The sequence below is a fragment of the Colletes gigas genome, unplaced genomic scaffold, assembly GCF_013123115.1.
Source record: "Colletes gigas isolate AHSC1104 unplaced genomic scaffold, ASM1312311v1 Colletes_gigas_Sc00004, whole genome shotgun sequence".
In the NCBI taxonomy this organism is placed as follows: domain Eukaryota; kingdom Metazoa; phylum Arthropoda; class Insecta; order Hymenoptera; family Colletidae; genus Colletes; species Colletes gigas.
Window position 1 is genome coordinate 6,501,403 of NW_025106633.1, and position 20,861 is coordinate 6,522,263.

Consider the following 20,861-nt stretch of genomic DNA (forward strand, 5'->3'; position numbering starts at 1 on the left):
TGTCGACTAAGTGTGCGTTCATCGCGATGTGTTTGCGAGTTTTTCGAACGGTTCGCTGATTTTCGCGAACAGGAGACAGATTGCGATTTCCCGTTGGCTACGTAGCCTCGTAAAAGCGATGAAAAAGGACCACCCTTGATGAACGGGCATTTCTCGCGGGTGATTTATCGCGGCAGGACGCGTTGACACGGTTTCGCGAAGTTTTTATTCTCCCCGAGCGGAACGAGGATTTACGCGTAGGACGCTGGGAGATGCTCGGGAAACAAACCGGGGATTTACCGGTTGGAAGAACTCGCAGCGACGCTGGTCGAAAATCGAAGAGGAAGCTGAACGCAGAATGCGCGCATTTACGCGGCTAAAATTGTTTGCCATCGTGGAGGAACGCCAGCGAATGTTGGTCGACAGCGGCTGATAGGAAATTGGATTAATAGCGAATCGATCCGTGCCTTTGGAAAGTAGTTCGATGCGAAGGAGAAAAAGATCGAGGAAAATTTTTTTCAACCAGGTTGTGATCGTCGAGCTCGTTCCGATTGTACAGAAAGTTTACCCGCGTTTAAACAAATTTTATATTTTTTGAAAATAATTTATCGAGAACCGTGGACGTATTTATATATTTTATATGACGGAATACTCGCACATTTTATATTTTCTGCGAAGAGATAATCGTAAACTAAGCTGATAGGGGGGGGGGAGGGGGGAAATTTATTACCTTAGAATTAAGCTTTCGAGTGACTGATGCAGTATTGAAGTTTCAAGTCCTAGTATTTACCAAAGAAATCGAGGATAGATCGATTGAAAAGATCGATCGTAGACTCCAAGGCTCGTGCACGTAATACGAGATCGTGTTGCGAGAATTTTCGATTCTTGGGAAGTTCGATTCGGATCGAAGATATATTTTGATACCAAAGGTGCCTGGCTGTTCTCAAAATAAAAGAAACACCGCTCGATCTTGAGCAAATAAATCGAGAAAAAGAACCAACCGAATATTCAGAGTTTCCCTCGATGCCTTGTACGTTCAAAATTATTATTTCGAAAGATAGAAAAATCTGACCAAGCTTTATAAATTTATCGATCAAAAGTCGAAATAAATTCAAAGACTTCGTGTCAAAAAGAAACTCTCGTGTACCAAAACCTGGTCCATCGAAAGAGCCATTCGAGGAGTGTAATTCCAAAGGTAGTGAAAAGCTCGCAAACTTGCGATCGTTAAGAGATTCCGGAAGACAGCGAAGGCTGGCCTGTATCCGTGGATCTATTCCGGCACCCAAACGTCGCCTTCCGTTCCGAAAATAAAGGTAAAAACCGTGACACACGCGATTCCGAATTGGTCAACGGTGGACAAAACGTGCAAGAGTGTGACTCGGTGGCCGAGAATCGAACGCGCTCCCGATACTATTCTAATCCCTGTCCTTGGGGGGGGACGCGTATCCGCCGTTGTCTAGAAGCCTGGAACTTGGCCGTGGCCGATTGATCGCGCACCAGGGTCTCCTCGTAGCAACAAACCGCGCAGAGGGAACACTAGGGTGCCAGGAACACATCTACCACGAGCACGCTGGCCGAAAATAAAGAGAGGAGCGATTTTCATCGGCAAATAATCGCCTCACTTCAGTATCCCGGCGCTTATCCGGCTCGGTGGCGGTGCTCGCGACGACCAGAATCCGTGAGAATCGGTGAGAATCGGTGAGTCGAAGAGCAAATCCAAAAAAAGCAGCTTCAATTCTCGTGCATCATCAACGCGTTAATTTACTGTTTCTTAACTTTATTCTAGAGATTTTAAGAAATACGAGAACTATATTTCAAAGATTATTTAACGAGATTTTAACGTGACTCTGACGAGCATTAAAAGAAAAACGCAAAGCATATAAACACAAGATACAACGTAATTTTATCGAGTGATTGGCTTATCTTCCGGTTGCACGAAAGGTCAAAGAAGTAGCCTGTGCAATTAGCGCGTTGGCCAAGGAAATATTGAACGCAGTTTCCCGCGAAAGATTCTTCCCACGCGGAGGATCGTCGACCTCCGTGCGCGAAGTGGCCCTCGAACGTTCAAGGAACGCTCTGGAGGACCAAGCCGCGTCGTTACAAGAAGCAGAAACCGACGGGGGAAATTGGAGCAGCGTATCGGGGGCACTTGAGTCCTCCGGGCCTCATCGAGCAAGCTAATTTTAAGACGTACTCGAGGGGGGACTCCTTCGACCTCTGGGATGATCAACGAGCATGGCGCCAGGAGCAACGACCCTGACGAGCCTTTTGCTCTTGATGACGATCGCGAGGTGCTCGAACGTCTCCGCGAGCCCCCAGCCGCTGTCCGTGAAGGTTCTGAAGGGCATCAGGCTACCGGGCGGTTACATGGAGGTGGTCCAGGAGGAGCACTGCTCGTACAGCGTCGTTCGACTGACCTGCAGGTCCCTGAAGGCGTTCATCTTCATCCTCGAGGCGGAGTATCTGTCGAACGTGACGCGCGTCTGCGGCCACGAGCCCCGGAAGATTACGAAGAAGAAGACGTCCAAGGGCGAAGGTAGCCTGGCACCGAGGAGCATGGAGCTCAGGGGGAATTACATCGACGAACCGGACGAGGAACATCTCGGGGCCATGGACATTCGACGATCGGTGAACAAAAGGTATTTTCGGTTTTTAAACTGACGATATTGCGGAGAGAAATTCAGATAGAAATACATTCTTCTGGCACCCTTTATTTACGCTTCCAGAAGTCTGACTTTTTAGAATTTCGTTTGTGTTTCTAAGGAATGCCCTGTCAGAGATTGCTCGAGGAGAGTTACAGAGAACGTGTTACGAATTCGATTGCGTAAAGCTCGAGTGTTATCACTAGACTGCGGATACTTATGCAAATTCATATTATTAATAAAATGGGAGCTTTGTAGATGATTGTCTCAACCCTTAAATATAATAATTCGTATCTTACTTTAAGTATTTCTTATATTTTTGCATATTAAGTGCATTCTGTAGTTTCTTGAGAATTAAAATTCCCCATGAATGCATAAACATCCGCAGGTCTAGTTATCACTTTTTAATAATCGTGTCAATCGTTCGCGAAAGAGTAGAACAGTAGATTGTATCGTAGAGTAAAGTAAAATTGAGTCATAATTTTTTGATGATAATTAATAGCTGTTGCGTGGATGTTGGTTACCAGTAGACTGCATTTGTGCATTTAATATGCAAAAATATAACAAAAAGTAAGATAAGAATTGTTGTATTTAGGGGGTTGAAAGAGCCCTCTACGAAGCTCTTATTTTATTAATAAATGTATGAATTTGCATAAAAATCCGCGGTCTAGCGATCAGGCTCTAGGTCGTGCGTGCCAAAGTTTTGTGGGGCTCCCCCAGGCATTTGTTTCGCCTTTCGTCACATTTCGACACAATAACCGCCTCCGAGTGGTAACACGAGTCACCCGCTAGGCATCCGCAAGGAAAGGAGAGAGTAAAGAATATTCGGTTACCGGGTGCCGTAGACCACAGAACTAGAAAACCGCTCCCGCGATCCACAGGTCGTAGCTACGGCCATTTTTCCCGATGCACGTTGATCTAATTCACATCGCGCGACGCGGATGCAGGGTAAATAATGAACGACTCACAAACAACAAATAAAGCGGTAAACAAAAAGTACCGAGACTCTAATGGAGACTAATGCTCAACCCATTAACGCCCAAATTATTTTTTTTTTTCAAATTTCAAAATTTCACTTGTTCAGACTTATTAGCCCCTTAACGCTCATATTTTTCGGGCTAACCAAGAATGATCAGTTTTCTTTATTGGATTTGTTTCTAAAGCTGCGGGTTTTGTTAATTACAATGTTGTATCCAACGTATAATTTGAAGGAAAACAAATATTATCAACCCTTAAACCATTAGACTAAACAAATATCGTTTTTCAACGCAGTCAGACTCGGGCATGAACGTTAAGGGGTTAATAACCTTGCCATGAATGAGAAAATATATTCCAAAAATTTTTTCCATCGCATTTTTGAATTTTTGGCCTGTTCTATAAGTAGGACGCTGGGGATTTGGTGATATTAGAATTGCAAATAGTATGTGTATATGAAAGTATTGACTAATGCTTAACTCAATAACACCCAAATTATTTTCTTTTCAAATTTCAAAAAATCACTTATTCAGATTTATTGGCAATCTTGCCATGAATAAGAAAATATTTACAAAAATTTGTTCCATCACATTTTTGAATTTTTGACCTGTTCTATAAGTAGGACCCTGGGATTTGGTGATATTAGAATTGCAAATAGTATGTGTATATGAAAGTATTGACTAATGCTTAACCCACTAACGCCCAAATTATTTTCTTTTCAAATTTCAAAATTTCACTTGTTCAGATTTATTGGTAATCTTGCCATGAATGAGAAAATATTTCCAAAAATTTTTTCCATCACATTTTTGAATTTTTGGCCTGTTCTGTAAGTAGGACGCTGGGACTTAGTGCTATTAGAATTGCAAATAGTATTGAAAATAATTATAAATTGAAATATTTATTTAAAACGAATGAAAATATATTTCTTTCTTATGATAATCTATTAAATAATTTTGATATAGTGTTACTGTACAGTTTTCACAATATGTTAGTGGTTTAGCTTTGCAACCCCCTCCTTGACATCGCCTTTTTCACGTTTTTCCATGAAATCTTACGTCCGTGAATACTTTAGAAGCTGATGTACATGGTCTTCCTACTGTTTTTGTATTTAAAGTTAATTTTAGATAGGAAACTGCTAAAGATCGACGAAATTCTAATGAACTGATATTCGATTTATTGACACGTTTGTAAAGAAGCCATAAAATTTACTCTTGCCATATCAATTAGTCTTGTGAACTTCTTAGCTTTGATTTAGGGGCATACTTTCCGACAAACCGGTCACGTTGATCCACGGTACCCCATATAAGTATTATAATTTTTCCAACACTTGTGGTTGTGAAATTAAACACAATATATTAGTGGTTTAGCTTTGACACTGGCTTATAATGGATTAATTACCGAACGAATGAGATTGAAGCCTCATGAGCATATTTAGAAAACTTTTCCCATTCGAGGATGGCGACCATACTATATCCTGCCCCCCTATTGTCGAAAATGTCGCCATTCGGGGAAAAGTATCGAGGGAGAACGAGCAACAATCGTGCGAATATAGCTGAAACGCAATTCCGCGAAATTAGAATTAGGTATCGGTAAGAAATGGCCATTTTTTCCACCCCGCCATAGTTCGGCCCTTTGTCGTTCCCTTTTCATGGCTTGTGACGTATCTTCGGGGGCGGAGCGAAATCTCGGCACGCAAAATCGTCGTTTGATGTGCGCCAGCAAAGCGTACGTGAGGTTTTAATTGCCTTTTGAGCGACGTTCGATGCCCGTCGAAGGAGAAATCGTTTTCAGAGGGAGTGCATCGCGCGAGCAAGGAGCACAGCTCGATGAACTTTGCAAATAAGGGGTTGCAACCGCGTTGCCAAAGGGGGCGAAACCCCGTCTCACCCTTTCGGGATCGTGTTCCGTCTTGGCGCAAGGATCGGTGAATGGATTTTAACTTTTTTTCTCGTCTCGTGTTTTCGCAAAATGACACGCGATACCGGACACCATACTCTGCACCAAATATGTGCATTAAAGGGGTAAACTTTTGAATTATTTCTTTTCTACCGATATTCATCGATGGGATATTGCAAATAGCTGTTTTATGGAAGTCGAAGAAATTTATTTTGATAGAGAAATGCAATTAAAAACTAAAAATTCTCCTTCGAAGTTTCTCCCTATTACAAAATGTGCACTAAAGGGGTAAACTTTTGAATTATTGATTTTCGTCGATGGATATTGTAAATATCTGTTTTATAGAAGTCGAAGAAATTTATATTGATAGAGAAATGCAATTAAAAACCAAAAATTTTACTCTGACGTTTCTCCCTATTACAAAATGTGCATTAAAGGGGTAAACTTTTGAATTATTTCCTTTCTATCGATTTTTCTCGATGGGATATTGCAAATAGCTATTTTATAGAAGTCGAAGAAATTTATTTTGATAGAGAAATGCAATTAAAAACCAACAATTCTCCTCCAACATTTCTCCCTATTACAAAATGAGTATTAAAGGGGTAAACTTTTGAATTATTTCCTTTCTATCGATTTTCCAAGATGAATATTGAAAATAGCAGGTTTATGGAAGTCGAAGAAATTTATTTTGATAGAGAAATGCAACTAAAAACCAAAAATTTTACTCTGACATTTCTCCCTATTACAAAATGTGCATTAAAGGGGTAAACTTTTGAATTATTGATTTTCGTCGATGGATATTGCAAATATCTGTTTTATAGAAGTCGAAGAAATTTATATTGATAGAGAAATGCAATTAAAAACCAAAAATTCTCCTCCAACATTTCTCCCTATTACAAAATGAGTATTAAAGGGGTAAACTTTTTAATTATTTCCTTTCTATCGATTTTCCAAGATGAATATTGAAAATAGCAGGTTTATGGAAGTCGAAGAAATTTATTTTGATAGAGAAATGCAACTAAAAACCAAAAATTTTACTCTGATGTTCCTCCCTATTACAAAATGTGCACTAAAGGGGTAAACTTTTGAATTATTGATTTTCGTCGATGGATATTGCAAATATCTGTTTTATAGAAGTCGAAGAAATTTATTTTGATAGAGAAATGCAATTAAAAAGCAAAAATTCTCCTCCAACATTTCTCCCTATTACAAAATGAGTATTAAAGGGGTAAACTTTTTAATTATTTCCTTTCTATCGATTTTCCAAGATGAATATTGAAAATAGCAGGTTTATGGAAGTCGAAGAAATTTATTTTGATAGAGAAATGCAACTAAAAACCAAAAATTTTACTCTGACATTTCTCCCTATTACAAAATGTGCATTAAAGGGGTAAACTTTTGAATTATTGATTTTCGTCGATGGATATTGCAAATATCTGTTTTATAGAAGTCGAAGAAATTTATATTGATAGAGAAATGCAATTAAAAAGCAAAAATTCTCCTCCAACGTGTCTCCCTATTACAAAATGTGCATTAAAGGGGTAAACTTTTGAATTATTTCCTTTCTATCGATTTTCCTCGATGGATATTGCAAATAGCTATTTTATAGAAGTTGAAGAAATTTATTTTGATAGAGAAATGCAACTAAAAACCAAAAATTTTCCTCCAACGTTTCTCCCTATTACAAAATGTGCATTAAAGGGGTAAACTTTTGAATTATTGATTTTCGTCGATGGATATTGTAAATAGCAGTTTTATAGAAATCAAAGAAATTTATATTGCTGGAGAAATGCAATTAAAAACCAAAAATTCTCAAAATTAAAAGTTTACTCTAAAAAGATTTACTCTAAAATTAAAAATTCTGTTTCTCACGCGATCTAGATAAACGCGTTTAAACTATTTTTCGCGAAAAAACGTTTGAGTGGAAGTGTTGGGGCTCGAAAAAAAGAAAAAAATTGAAAAGGATTCCGACGCGTGGGTGGCTCGCGTAACGTTATTTCCCTTTTATTTCCGGCGGGGGGAACGACGCGATAATATCGTGGAGGTGCGTTGGTAAAAGGGCTGAAAGTCCGACCCCTATTGTACCCCCACGGTCAGGCCACTTTTGATCCCCCGCGCAACAATCGTCCCGATCTGAAAACAATCGACAAATTTCTCCTTTGTCGCTCCGCGTTTTCGACGCCCGGTAGACGCCCTAATGACCGGCGTCGCTTATTTAATTGACGACGCGGGTGCGAGGAATCGATACAATCTGCGTTGCGCCGTTTACAATACGGTATAATCTGCAGGCGTGCAGGTGCAGGCTGGTTGGTAGCAATGGTTTTGGGTAGATATTGCTTCACCGATTCGCGAGAATGTCCCCCCTCGATGAAAGTGAATTTTCTACGTCGAACGAGTCTAAAGTGTGGACGAAATGTTTTGCAATGATTTTCAGAAATGATTTCTAATTTATTCGAATTGAGATTTTCAATTTTGGAGCCAATGTTATTTCCATTGGGCCGATGGTTAAAATATGTAAATTTACAATGAAAATAGGGTACATTTTTCAGTTTGTTTTTGCTACAAGAAGTAACCACTAACTTTAATGAATACATGAAATAGTTGCATTGGAAATCGATGTGTTTTTTCCATCCAGTTTGGAGTCCCAAACACTGAGTGATATTTGAAATTCTTTTTTATTGATTTAAACCGATGAAAATGTAAATTTTAAGCTTCGTATGTTCACTTTTGTTTCAACGAGCTGTAAAAAATTGTTCGAGTATAAATAATTGATTTTGTTTAAGAAATACATTGTTATGTGTTCGGTCACCCCTGGGAAAAATTTTAATGAGGGATTCTAGAGGCCAAAATAAGACGAAAATCAAGAATACCAATTTGTTGATGGAGGCTTCGTTAAAAAGTTATTAACATTTAAAGTTTCGCTCTTATGGAATTTTTTTCTCAAAAATGCGCAGGATTTCGGGGTTATGTCTATTCACCAAAAATGATTGCTATTGGCCCCTGCAACTGAAAATAATTTTTTCAAAGCGATTTGACATTTTTTTTTCGCAAAAATTTTAAGCACCTTCTCCAATTTTTTTCTCGTAAATGAGTAGGATTTTGGGGATATGTGTATTGACCAAAAGTGATTGCAATTGACCCATGCAACTGAATATAATTTTTTTTGAACGATTCGAAAATTTTTAGTTTTGTCAAAAAATTTCGCACCTTCTCGAATTTTTTTCTCGAAAGTGGGTAGGATTTCTAAGGTATGTCTAATGACCAAAAGTGATTGCAATTGACCCTCGCAACTGAATATAATTTTTTTTTAACGATTCGAAAATTTTAATTTTCTTCCAAAATTTTCGCACCTTCTCGAATTTTTTTCTCGAAAGTGGATAGAATTTCTAAGGTATGTCTAACGACCAAAAGTGATTGCAATTGACCCTTTCAACTGAATATAATTTTTTTTTAACGATTCGAAAATTTTTAGTTTTGTCGAAAAATGTCGCACCTTCTCGAATTTTTTTCTAGAAAATGGGTAGGATTTCTAAGGTATGTCTAATGACCAAAAGTAATTGCAATTGACCCTTTCAACTGAATATAATTTTTTTTGAACGATTCGAAAATTTTTAGTTTTGTCGAAAAATGTCGCACCTTCTCGAATTTTTTTCTCGAAAGTGGGTAGGATTTGTAAGGTATGTGTAATGACCAAAAGTGATTGCAATTGACCCTCGCAACTGAAAATATTTTTTCCAGAACGATTTGAAATTTTTGAATTTAATTGTTAATAACTTTTTAAGGAAGCCTCCATCAACAAATTGGTACTCTTGATTTTCATCTTATTTTGGCCTCTAGAATCATTAAAATTCCATTAAAACGGCATAAATAAAATAACTGAAATATTCAAAGACTTCCAACATCTGAAATTTTCAAAAAGCATGAACAAAAAGATCGACTCTTTTTTTATCTCGAAACTAGGCTGTCCCCTTAACACTGGCTTCCATTTCAGCGTTGCTCTAATGTCCTCTGACATTCAACCTACATTGTCTCCCGATAACATCCGTCCAGTCGGTTTAAATTAATTTCTGAGATAAACAATATATTTAGAGTGTGACATAATGCATGCGTGAAACATAGTTCAGAGATGAGTGTGGCACTGTAGAAACAATGAAAGATATTTATAATCAATTTCAGAGATAGATAATGTATTCGAGAGACCCAGTTCGAGAATAAATTTAGCACGTAGAAACAATAAAATGGCTTCGCAAAAATTTTCATTCGACTTCACTGCTAAGTTGGTATCGAGTTGTCGCGTTCTAGCAACCTGCGTGTGTTTACTTTCGCAAGAGGCGCTCAAAATAAACAGCCGTGGATCTCGGTGTAAGCATTTAAGCGCATTATCATTGATCTTCTTATCCCCTCGACATATCCAAGCGTTGCTCGGAATATCCTCGGAAACTTTGTTCAATTCTCTGACAGGGTACTTCAATATTACGAACTTGCTAAAGACAATGGATCTCAAAGCAACTCTCAAGCAAGAATCCATTGAATTTAACTCCGAATACAATGTGATGGCGCTGTAGGGTTAGAGTGTACGTGTAGTTTGTATGAACACAGTTTATTTGAGATATAGGCAATAAAAAATAGGTTACATATTTATAGAATACACAAATGGAGTAATATAAATGACCAGTATATAATAGTAATAAACTTTTACGCGGTTACATCTTTAACACGTGCCACAAGCAACAAAACACCGCAGCAGCGAGCGAAGCGACGCGCCACGGCGGGCCCTAACATTACTCGCCGCGGGAATTATAACCCAATTACACAATGTTTATGGAGTAGACGAGATCGTGTATAAAATATTGAGCATTGTTTACGATCAGTCGAGAATGCAATCAGTTCTATTAAACTGATATTTCTTTTTAAACTGAATCCCGAGTAAAAACTCAATTTTATTATATTTTAAAAGGTTTTGTTTTCCGAGTAATCTAGATTTCAATATCGTTTCGATCTCTTGAACTCGACCAACCATCGAGGAAGAATAATGTCGTTTTACAAATAAAATAAAGCAATCTCCCAAAATATGTGTCCCAGTATCCAAAATGTCTCTGAATTTTTGTACATTTTTTTACTCAATAAGTCAAGAGAAATTGTAGAAAAACATGATTTTCGTTTTCACCCCATTACTACCCCCACGGTCGAGATATCAAGTTAAAAATTGGCATACTAGGTTCTTTTTGGATAAGCTATCGAATGACCCGTCGTTCGTTCAATTCGGTTCGGGGGCACATTTGACCCTTCGGTCTCCTCATGATCCCATCAGGTTTTCCTTCGTTTTTCAGATGCTCCGGACAGAAACATTGCCGCTACAGTTTCACCACCGACCAGTCAGGCACGGTTTACTGGAAACCAGCTACTTTGCGGTTAAAATACGCCTGCATTCCCGGTAAGTGATTATCAAATCATTCACGAGTACATAAATTAATTCTTTGGACGTTCGTTCAGTGAGACGATATATAACTAATTTACGAGAAGTGGGGAGCACGTGAGAGACAGGAAACATTCTGAATAATCATTTAGAGAATCCTGTTGGGGAATCGATCCCCAGTCGTGTTCAATCGACGATCTGCGATCTGGATAGCCGGGAAACAAATACGTCGTCGAGATCGAACTTGAAGAGCGTACGAAACAACGCGTGTGTCACGTTCGTCGATCTTTACCTTGTGAAATTGATCGCTATCGAACGTTGAGAAAATCTATTTTCAACAGAATAAAATGTCTGACGTTGACGAATTATTCTCAAAACGAAGGGATTTAAAAAAAAAACCATACTTTCTACCAGAATAACGCCTGATAAATTAACTAATTGGCAATTGTAACGTCATCAACATTTCCCCAATCGACTGAAATAGAAAATGGAGACAAATGGACTTGTATTTCCAACGAATGGCGAATCTTCTCATCGAAACTTACCAGAATCTTACGAAAGCAACAGTCCGTTTGTCGTCACCAAAACCATACTTTCTACCAGAATAACGCCTGATAAATTAACTAATTGGCAATTATAACGTTATCAAACATTTCCCCAATCGACTGAAATAGAAAATGGAGACAAATGGACTTGTATTTCCAACGAATGGCGAATGTTCTCATCGAAACTTACCAGAATCTTACGAAAGCAACAGTCCGTTTGTCGTCACCAAAAACATACTTTCCAACAGAATAACGCCTGATAAATTAACTAATTGGCAATTGTAACGTCATCAACATTTCCCCAATCGACTGAAATAGAAAATGGAGACAAATGGACTTGTATTTCCAACGAATGGCGAATCTTCTCATCGAAACTTACCAGAATCTTACGAAAGCAACAGTCCGTTTGTCGTCACCAAAAACATACTTTCCACCAGAATAACGCCTGATAAATTAACTAATTGGCAATTATAACGTCATCAACATTTCCCCAATCGACTGAAATAGAAAATGGAGACAAATGGACTTGTATTTCCAACGAATGGCGAATCTTCTCATCGAAACTTACCAGAATCTTACGAAAGCAACAGTCCGTTTGTCGTCACCAAAACCATACTTTCTACCAGAATAACGCCTGATAAATTAACTAATTGGCAATTATAACGTTATCAAACATTTCCCCAATCGACTGAAATAGAAAATGGAGACAAATGGACTTGTATTTCCAACGAATGGCGAATCTTCTCATCGAAACTTACCAGAATCTTACGAAAGCAACAGTCCGTTTGTCGTCACCAAAACCATACTTTCTACCAGAATAACGCCTGATAAATTAACTAATTGGCAATTATAACGTTATCAAACATTTCCCCAATCGACTGAAATAGAAAATGGAGACAAATGGACTTGTATTTCCAACGAATGGCGAATCTTCTCATCGAAACTTACCAGAATCTTACGAAAGCAACAGTCCGTTTGTCGTCACCAAAAACATACTTTCCACCAGAATAACGCCTGATAAATTAACTAATTGGCAATTATAACGTTATCAAACATTTCCCCAATCGACTGAAATAGAAAATGGAGACAAATGGACTTGTATTTCCAACGAATGGCGAATGTTCTCATCGAAACTTACCAGAATCTTACGAAAGCAACAGTCCGTTTGTCGTCACCAAAAACATACTTTCCAACAGAATAACGCCTGATAAATTAACTAATTGGCAATTGTAACGTCATCAACATTTCCCCAATCGACTGAAATAGAAAATGGAGACAAATGGACTTGTATTTCCAACGAATGGCGAATTTCCTCATCGAAACTTACTAGAATCGAAAAGAAGTCTCTTTGAAGTCTTCCCGCGACCCTATTCGACATATTTCGATACAAACACAGGTCGTATATCATGCTGGATAGGTTAGATCAAAAGAAAAAGCGTGATTCGTGGCAGTTCCGTTCTGCAATTTCGAGGGATCAGAAGTTCGGTCCAACGCGTCATAATAGCAGCGTGGTCTTCCGGAAAAGGAACACTGTCGCATAACGAACGCGACAGAAAGAAGAAATTCCTAAAGGACACGCTAATCCGTGATTTCTATGCATCGGGGTATACGGTGGGATCGTGAAAAGGTTTCTACGATATGAATGCAAACCTCTGAAAAGGACGAACTTTCGCAGAGAAATTCTTAACTTCAAGAAAAATCTGCGTTCGATTAAAATAGAAACGGTCTTATTTTTTGCAAAGCGTGACGAACAATTTTTGAAACACTCAATTTCGTTTGACCGTCCAGCTGCATTTTTTATCCCGCTCGTAAATTACTGTAGGGTTGTGATAAATAAGGGTAGGTTGTATCACCCTGGAGGATTCGATGGAAGAAATAGGTGATCCACGCCCCTGTGCTTAAACTAAGTATCTTATTGTGGCTCAATGCACAGCCAAATAACTGTTCAAATAAATTATTCGAATGAAATTTTAGCTTTCGATTACGAGTGGTTGATTCATATTCGCCATTTTATTTTAGAAGATTAAGTAGATTTTATTCTAGAATTTTATTCTAGCTCAATGCATAGACAAAGAAGTGTTCAAATAAATTATTCGAATGAAATTTTAGCTTTCGATTACTATTGGTTGATTCATATTCGCCATTTTGTTCTTGAAGATTAATTAGATTTTATTTTAGAATCTTATTCTAGCTTAATGCATAGCCAAAGAAGTGTTCAAATAAATTATTCAAATAGAATTGTAGTTTTCGATTATGAGTGGTTGATTCGTATTCGCCATTTTATTTTAGAAGATTGATTAGATTTTATTCTAGCTCAATGCATAGACAAAGAAGTGTTCAAATAAATTATTCGAATGAAATTGTAGCTTTCGATTACGAGTGGTTAATTCATATTCGCCATTTTGTTCTTGAAGATTAATTAGATTTTATTTTAGAATTTTATTCTAGCTCAATGCATAGCCAAATAAGTGTTCAAATAAATTATTCGAATGAAATTGTAGCTTTCGATTACGAGTGGTTGATTCATATTCGCCATTTTATTTTAGATTAATTAAATTTCATTCTAGTTCAATGCATAGCCAAATAAGTGTTGAAATAAATAATTCGAATGAAATTGTAGCTTTCGATTACGAGTGGTTGATTCATATTCGCCATTTTATTTTAGATTAATTAAATTTCATTCTAGTTCAATGCATAGCCAAATAAGTGTTGAAATAAATAATTCGAATAAAATTATAGCTTTCGATTACGATTACAATTGCAACCCTTTTGTGAAAGTTACGATCTTCAATTGTATATTGGATATTTTTCAAAAATTAGTTTTTCGAGATATATTATAAGAACGATATAAGAAAATCCCTGGAATTTTTACTGAGATTTTCAACTCTAACAATTTGCAACTCTTTAATGAAAGTTACAATACTCAATTGTATATTGTATATTTTAAAAAAATTAGTTTTTTTGGAATATATTAACATCGATATAAGAAAATCCCTGGAATTTTCCCTGAGATTTCCAATTCTAACAATTCATATTCGCCATTTTATTCCAGAAGATTGATGAGTCAGATTTTCCAATAAATTGATTAAAAGTTTGAATTTGAAGATTGAAGCTTGGGGTATTAAAAATCGAATTTAAATTGTAATTCATTCGCTGTTCGATCGATGATTTAATCACGGAAGATAATCGTTCATAAAAGCGAACGACGAAACGGTAATATTCTCGACCGATTCGACGGCTCTTCAATTCCGCGCGCAACAAAGGACCAACCCCCCTCCGGAGGGAACGTTACATTATCGAGGAAAATCGAGAAACAGCGAGTCACCTTTTTCATCGTAGAGACGTGGGGAAGGGCTGAGCCACCCCTTCGACGCCCTACAACCGGTGTCCACCCCCTCCAGGTGTTCCCTGCTCTCGAGTCGATCCGCCCCCTCCAGCGAAAACTGGAGCAAGGACACCCTCGCCCACTCCCGACACCGCATAATAGCGCCCACAGTCACACTCGAAATCGACAAATGGACCGAAACGGATGCAGATGTTGATCCGCGTCCTCATGACGTCGACGGTGTCGTCGTTTCGCGTTTCCACTACCAACAATACCCCTACGGGAGGGCGAGAGGGGGACAGCTGGGCGGTAATTGAATCGGGCGGAATCGAACCGGAGAAAATGGGATTTTCACGTGCAGAAGGATAATTTACCCTTCTTCTTCCCCCTCCATCTCCGTCGATAACTCATCCGTACATTGGGGTGGAAATATAATTTCGACTCCTCTCCGGAGGCCATCCACGACGAGTATATATTCACGATCACGCGACGTAATGTCTTTTTTCCTATTCCGAATGGTGATGTTCTTTAATTCGTTCTTTCCCGGGGGGGGGGGATTGTTTCAGAGACCGCCGTGAGAAAGTATTGCAACGAGGAGCTGAAGGTGGTCCCCGGCGACGGTGGCTTCATAAAGTCACCGGGATATCCGCTCTACTATCTCGGGGAGAACACGTGTGGTTGGACCTTCAGATCGGCCCCCGAGCAAAGGATCCTCCTCACTTTCCACGACCTGGATATACGGGGTGAGTATCGATCCGGATGGGCTAAGTCTACCCCCCCTGGTAATCTCGTCTAATCACGTCGAGTGGATTCGGCCCGGGGAATCGATTTAAAAATCATGAGACGGACAGCTTCCGCGAATGTGCAATCGTTTCGCGTTTCATCCCCCATTTTCAAATCGCCCTTTTCAAAGTTTCGCTTAGAATTTCCTATACGATTGGTCAGTGTTTTTCGTTAATAATTCAAAAACGAAGCCCCATCCGACATTTTTGCAAAGGAAATTGTTGTTCAGAATCGTCTCACCTACCCCCCATTTCCGGTTCTTACACTATTTACGGGACACCCTGTATACAACGTACTCTATATGCATCGCCTTTAAACTTCACGACTTTTCCTAAAATCTACGTATAATATTTCAATATCCGCTTCTATTTTTATTGTTTATTTTCTGAGAAAAATTTGTAGTCTGTCTTATGTATCTATTTGTAACAGTATTATCTGGAAGACTCGATTCTGAAACTGTAAAGTCGTTTGGAACGAAAGATAATGCAGTTGTGGCTGTAAAGTGTCTTCTAGAGACTGCTTTAGGCACTTCCAGGTGTTTAGAATTCTCCAGACATTCTCCAGGTATTTGCCAGACTGGTATCTGAAGTGGTCCAAAACCTCGGATTTTTTATTATAATTGTAAAATAAATGAAATCATAACCGAAGGGGATGCCTAGACTTCTCACGAATTCAAATCAGTAAAGTCTTGTGAGCATCAAAACGTGAAAGTTGCCTGGAGCATATTTGGCAGTCATTTATTATTTTATATTTTTATTCATCAAATCATCATTATTCTACTCTTATTTTATCTGAATGAAAGTGTTGGATGACCAATAGGCCCAAACCTCGATACGTTATCGTCTGTTAGTCACAAGGCATGTTAGTCACTAGGTCTATGGGTCCTCCTCCCCTACTATTGCTAAGGCCCAGTTGGGCCTCAAGGTCCAGAGTTGCACAAGAAGTCTGTGTTAACGTCTTGTCCAAGAGAGTCAACTTTCATTGCAAATTCTATTATTCTTCATAGTTGAGTTCGTCGTGAGTTCAACGTAATTGAAAGTTGCCTGGAGCATATGTGGCAGTCATTTATTATTTTATATTTTTATTCATCAAATCATCATTATTCTACTCTTATTTTATCTGAATGAAAGTGTTGGATGACCAATAGGCCCAAACCTCGATACGTCATCGTCTGTTAGTCACAAGGCATGTTAGTCACTAAGGGTCCTCCTCCCCTACTATTGCTAAGGCCCAGTAGGGCCTCAAGGTCCAGAGTTGCACAAGAAGTCTGTGTTAACGTCTCGTCCAACAGAGTCAAATTCCATTGCAAATTCTATTATTCTTCATAGCTGAGTTCGTCGTGAGTTCAACGTAATTGAATAAACTCTTATCATACAAAAGGATTACTCGACATTACTTGACCACCCAGATTCCAACAAAAGAAACTATATTTTTACACTGTAAAATTGTCTATCATTTTCACTCTACATTAAAAAATACAAGTTGTGCTAAAAACTGGTCATTTGAGTCATTTTGGGTCATTTGGTAGGAGCATACGTGAAGTGCCGGTATTAATAGTGTTAAATGCTTGACTGGTTCAAGACGTGGTCGAGATTGAACAAATTAAAAAATTTTAACTATTGGAAAGCGTATTTTAACCCTTTAACGCTCATATATTTTGTGTTAACCAAGAATGATCAGTGTTCTCTATTGGATTTGTTTCTAAGCTACATAAAAATGCGGTTTTTGTCACTTACAATGTTGCATCCAACGCATAATTCGTAGGAAAACAAATGTTGTTATCCCTTAAGCTGTTATATTAAACAAATATCGTTTTTCAAGGCAGTCAGACTCGAGCATGAACGTTAAGGGGTTAATGTTCCCAAGAGGGAGAGTTAAGAAGGGGAAAAGGGGAAGATGAGGGAGTTAAAAGAGTAGAAAGAAGGGAAATAACTATAATAAAGAACAGAAAACAGGTGGAACTAGCAAGTAGAGGATTTAGAAAGTAGATGATAAATGGTGCTTTCACGAAACCTATACTGCTAGTATCGCACCCACAAAATATAGAATAGAATAGAATAGAAAAGTTCCTAAGGGTAACAGAGTTGTAGAATATTATGTGTTAATTTAATAATTGTTTATTATGTGAATATATGTTAATATAGTAAATTGTGGGGGATGTTCATTAAGTTTTACTGTTTTTCCAGGCTCGGAGGAGGACGGAAGCTGCGTGGACGTCGTCAGGGTGCGGGAAAGGGGAAGAACGCTGTTCGAGTATTGCGGTGCAGCGGCTGGCGTCACGGTCGTCTCGAATTCGAACGTGATCACCCTCGACCTTGTCGCCTCGAAGAGCCTTTACACGGCTCGGGGATTCTTCCTGCAGTATCAAGGTCAGCCCGACCGGGCGATTCTTTTTTCGAAATCGAAGAAACGAGATCCGTGCACGCATGGTCGAAGATCGACGGACACCCAACACTGACAAACGCCCATGATTACGCAATGAATTTTACTCGTCTGGAAATAACATTCGCGGGGATTATTTTCAGAGCACCCAGCGTCACTCGACACGCCCGGAACTCAATATCTCGTTGTTACTAGCGTTCGTCCATCGTTGACCATTTCACTCGAGAAACGACTAAACAAAACAAAACAAAATTGAAGAATTTTTATTTATTTTCGACAATTAGGGAGAGAAAATTTATTTTTTCTTCATTTTCATAACATTTGGGGGTCTCGAAAATATATTTCACGCGATTCGCTGTTGGAAACTGAACGGAACACGGCGCTGGGCCGCCGCCATGTTGAAACCGCGATCGAGAACTGTAACTTTTTGCAACGATCACGTAAATGGGGAATTTTCCATGACTGAATTATTGTTAAATGCGTACGTGGCCTTAATTAATCCACATGTTGCTGTTATTGTGGCGATAGAATAGACTTAATAAAGAGCCTCAGTTTAGTCGGTATCGTGATGTAGGTCGCGTCGAGTTTCTGGTGATGTTTACGCTCGAGTGACACGGATATTTTAATATTTCAGTTTTGGGCTGCCCGGATATCTCGACGCCGAACGGAAGTTTCGTATTGAATGGCACTCTGACGTCAAGGACGCTCCTATGCAAATTGGGCACCGTGTTCCCTGACAGCAAAGAAAGAACAAGGATACTCGAGTGCAAGAACGGCAAGTGGAACGAGAGCGTCGTCGCCATACCAAGTTGCAAAGGTAAGAATATAAGTTTATGCGACTATAAATAGCGTTTGAGGATGGTCATGTGCAAACATTCATGGAAAGAGGTTACAGGAAGTGTGACTTTGTTTTATCTGTCTCTAATAAAAATGGCCGCATCACGCACGCATTCGTACTGTTATCTTAAGCGTGCATGTTCGCGTGACATTAAGCCACGAGTTTTACTGTAGCAACTGCTAGTGTCACGACAGTTGACATCGCGAGGAGCAAAAGTTGCGTTGTCACGACGTTTTAGTCGACGTTGCGCCATAGATGTCAGTGTCAAAGTGTGAAGATTGATGGTATTGAAAGAAAAATAGTAGAAATTTGTAACCCCTTTTACTCGTAAATTCAAACCATCCTTATTATTTATTTATGAAGAAATTGAGAGCAGACTCTTTGGATCCTCTGAGAAAAAAACAGGTTTCGATTATGAAAGAATTAAAATTTTTTTTTTCGTGTATCTTGGTAATAGTCAAAATTTCTTTACGTCAGAGAGGACGTTTATAATTCTTGCACGATTGTAGCATGCAACGAACAATTGATACGTTCTCATTGACATCATGCTTTTAAATAATTTCTCTTATTGCAAGTTGTGAATCAGATGCTGCGCGTAAAGTAACGCGTTCTTTATGGTCTGACGAGGACGGTACTTTTCCACTAGTCTCCTCGAGCCACAGTTCCTCACATTTTTCAATAAATTATAAATTTTTAATTGTGGACACTGTTAAATTTTATTTTTGTGAATTTTGTTCTGTTTCAAATTTGTTGAATTTTTGGCCCCGTTGAATTATCATAGATTATAGACATTTCGAGATCGTAATCTGAGTATATATATATATATTATAATAATAGAAATATATTCTTATAAAAAAAATCATTATTCAAATAAGTAAAATAATATTTTTTTTTTTGATAAACAATATTTTCCAATACTTTTGCTATTTTTTGATTTTTGTCATTTATTAATGACCTAACTCAGACCTAACTCAGACCTAACCCAGACCTAACCCAGACATTTCAAATTTGTTGAATTTTTCGCCTCGTTTAATTATCATAGATTATAGACATTTCGAGATCGTGATCTGAGTATATATATATTATAAAAATAAAGATATATTCACGTAAAAAAATCATTATTCAAATAAGTAAAACAATATTTTTTTTTTTTTTGAAAAACAACATTTTCCAATACTTTTGCTATGTTTTGGTTTGTCTCATCTATTAACACTAGAACTACCAAACCAGTCAAAATGACCAATTCGTAATTTCTAATAAAATTTGTAAAAAATTTACTCGACTGAATTTTTAAAAATTTATCGTAATTTTCTATAAGTAAATATATAAACACTTATTTCTATAAATCGTCTAACTATCGTTTCAATTTCTTTGATACAAATAAACACACTATAATTGTCGGTAGTTCTAGTGTTAATGACCTAATCCTAACCTAACCTAGACATTTCGAGATCGTGATCTGAGTATATATATTATAATAATAAAAATATATTCTCACAAAAAAATCATTATTCAAATAATTCAGATAATATTTTCTTTTGTAACAAACAAGATTTTCCAATACTTTTCCTATATTTTCATTTTCCTCATCTATTAATGACCTAACCCAGACCTAACCCAGACATTTCGAGATCGTGATCTGAGTATATATATTATAATAATACAAATATATTCTCACAAAAAAAATCATTATTCAACTAATATTTTCTTTTGTAACAAACAAGATTTTCCAATACTTTTCCTATATTTTCATTTTCCTCATCTATTAATGACCTAACCCAGACCTAACCCAGACATTTCGAGATCGTGATCTGAATATATACATTATAATAATACAAATATATTCTCGTAAAAAAGTCATTATTAAAATAATTCAAATATTTTCTCTTTTAACACTAAATTTAGGGGCATTGATCATACGTATATTTATTGATGCCTTTCATGTTGACGATTACCTTACAATACGATTTTTCTTTTAATTAGAATATGTATTCATGCCAGTGCATCAATCAAATTCAACATAAGTTGTTAAAAAATAATATTTACGCGTTCCGTAGTTTTAAATGTGGAATCAGACATC

At 37.7% G+C, this 20,861-nt stretch overlaps 1 protein-coding gene across 1 annotated transcript in view; it reads left to right on the forward strand.

Moving 5' to 3' along the window:
• The first annotated feature begins 1,086 nt into the window (after window positions 1-1,086).
• Window positions 1,087-20,861, forward strand: part of LOC122405434 — a 50,194-nt gene continuing 30,419 nt past the window's right edge. Inside the window, exons 1-6 of the mRNA XM_043410171.1 lie at window positions 1,087-1,677; window positions 1,766-2,618; window positions 10,823-10,926; window positions 15,345-15,521; window positions 17,748-17,930; window positions 18,578-18,760. Of these exons, the coding sequence (XP_043266106.1) occupies window positions 2,215-2,618; window positions 10,823-10,926; window positions 15,345-15,521; window positions 17,748-17,930; window positions 18,578-18,760 (1,051 nt within the window). The 5' untranslated portion in view covers window positions 1,087-1,677; window positions 1,766-2,214. The remainder of the gene's footprint in view (window positions 1,678-1,765; window positions 2,619-10,822; window positions 10,927-15,344; window positions 15,522-17,747; window positions 17,931-18,577; window positions 18,761-20,861) is intronic.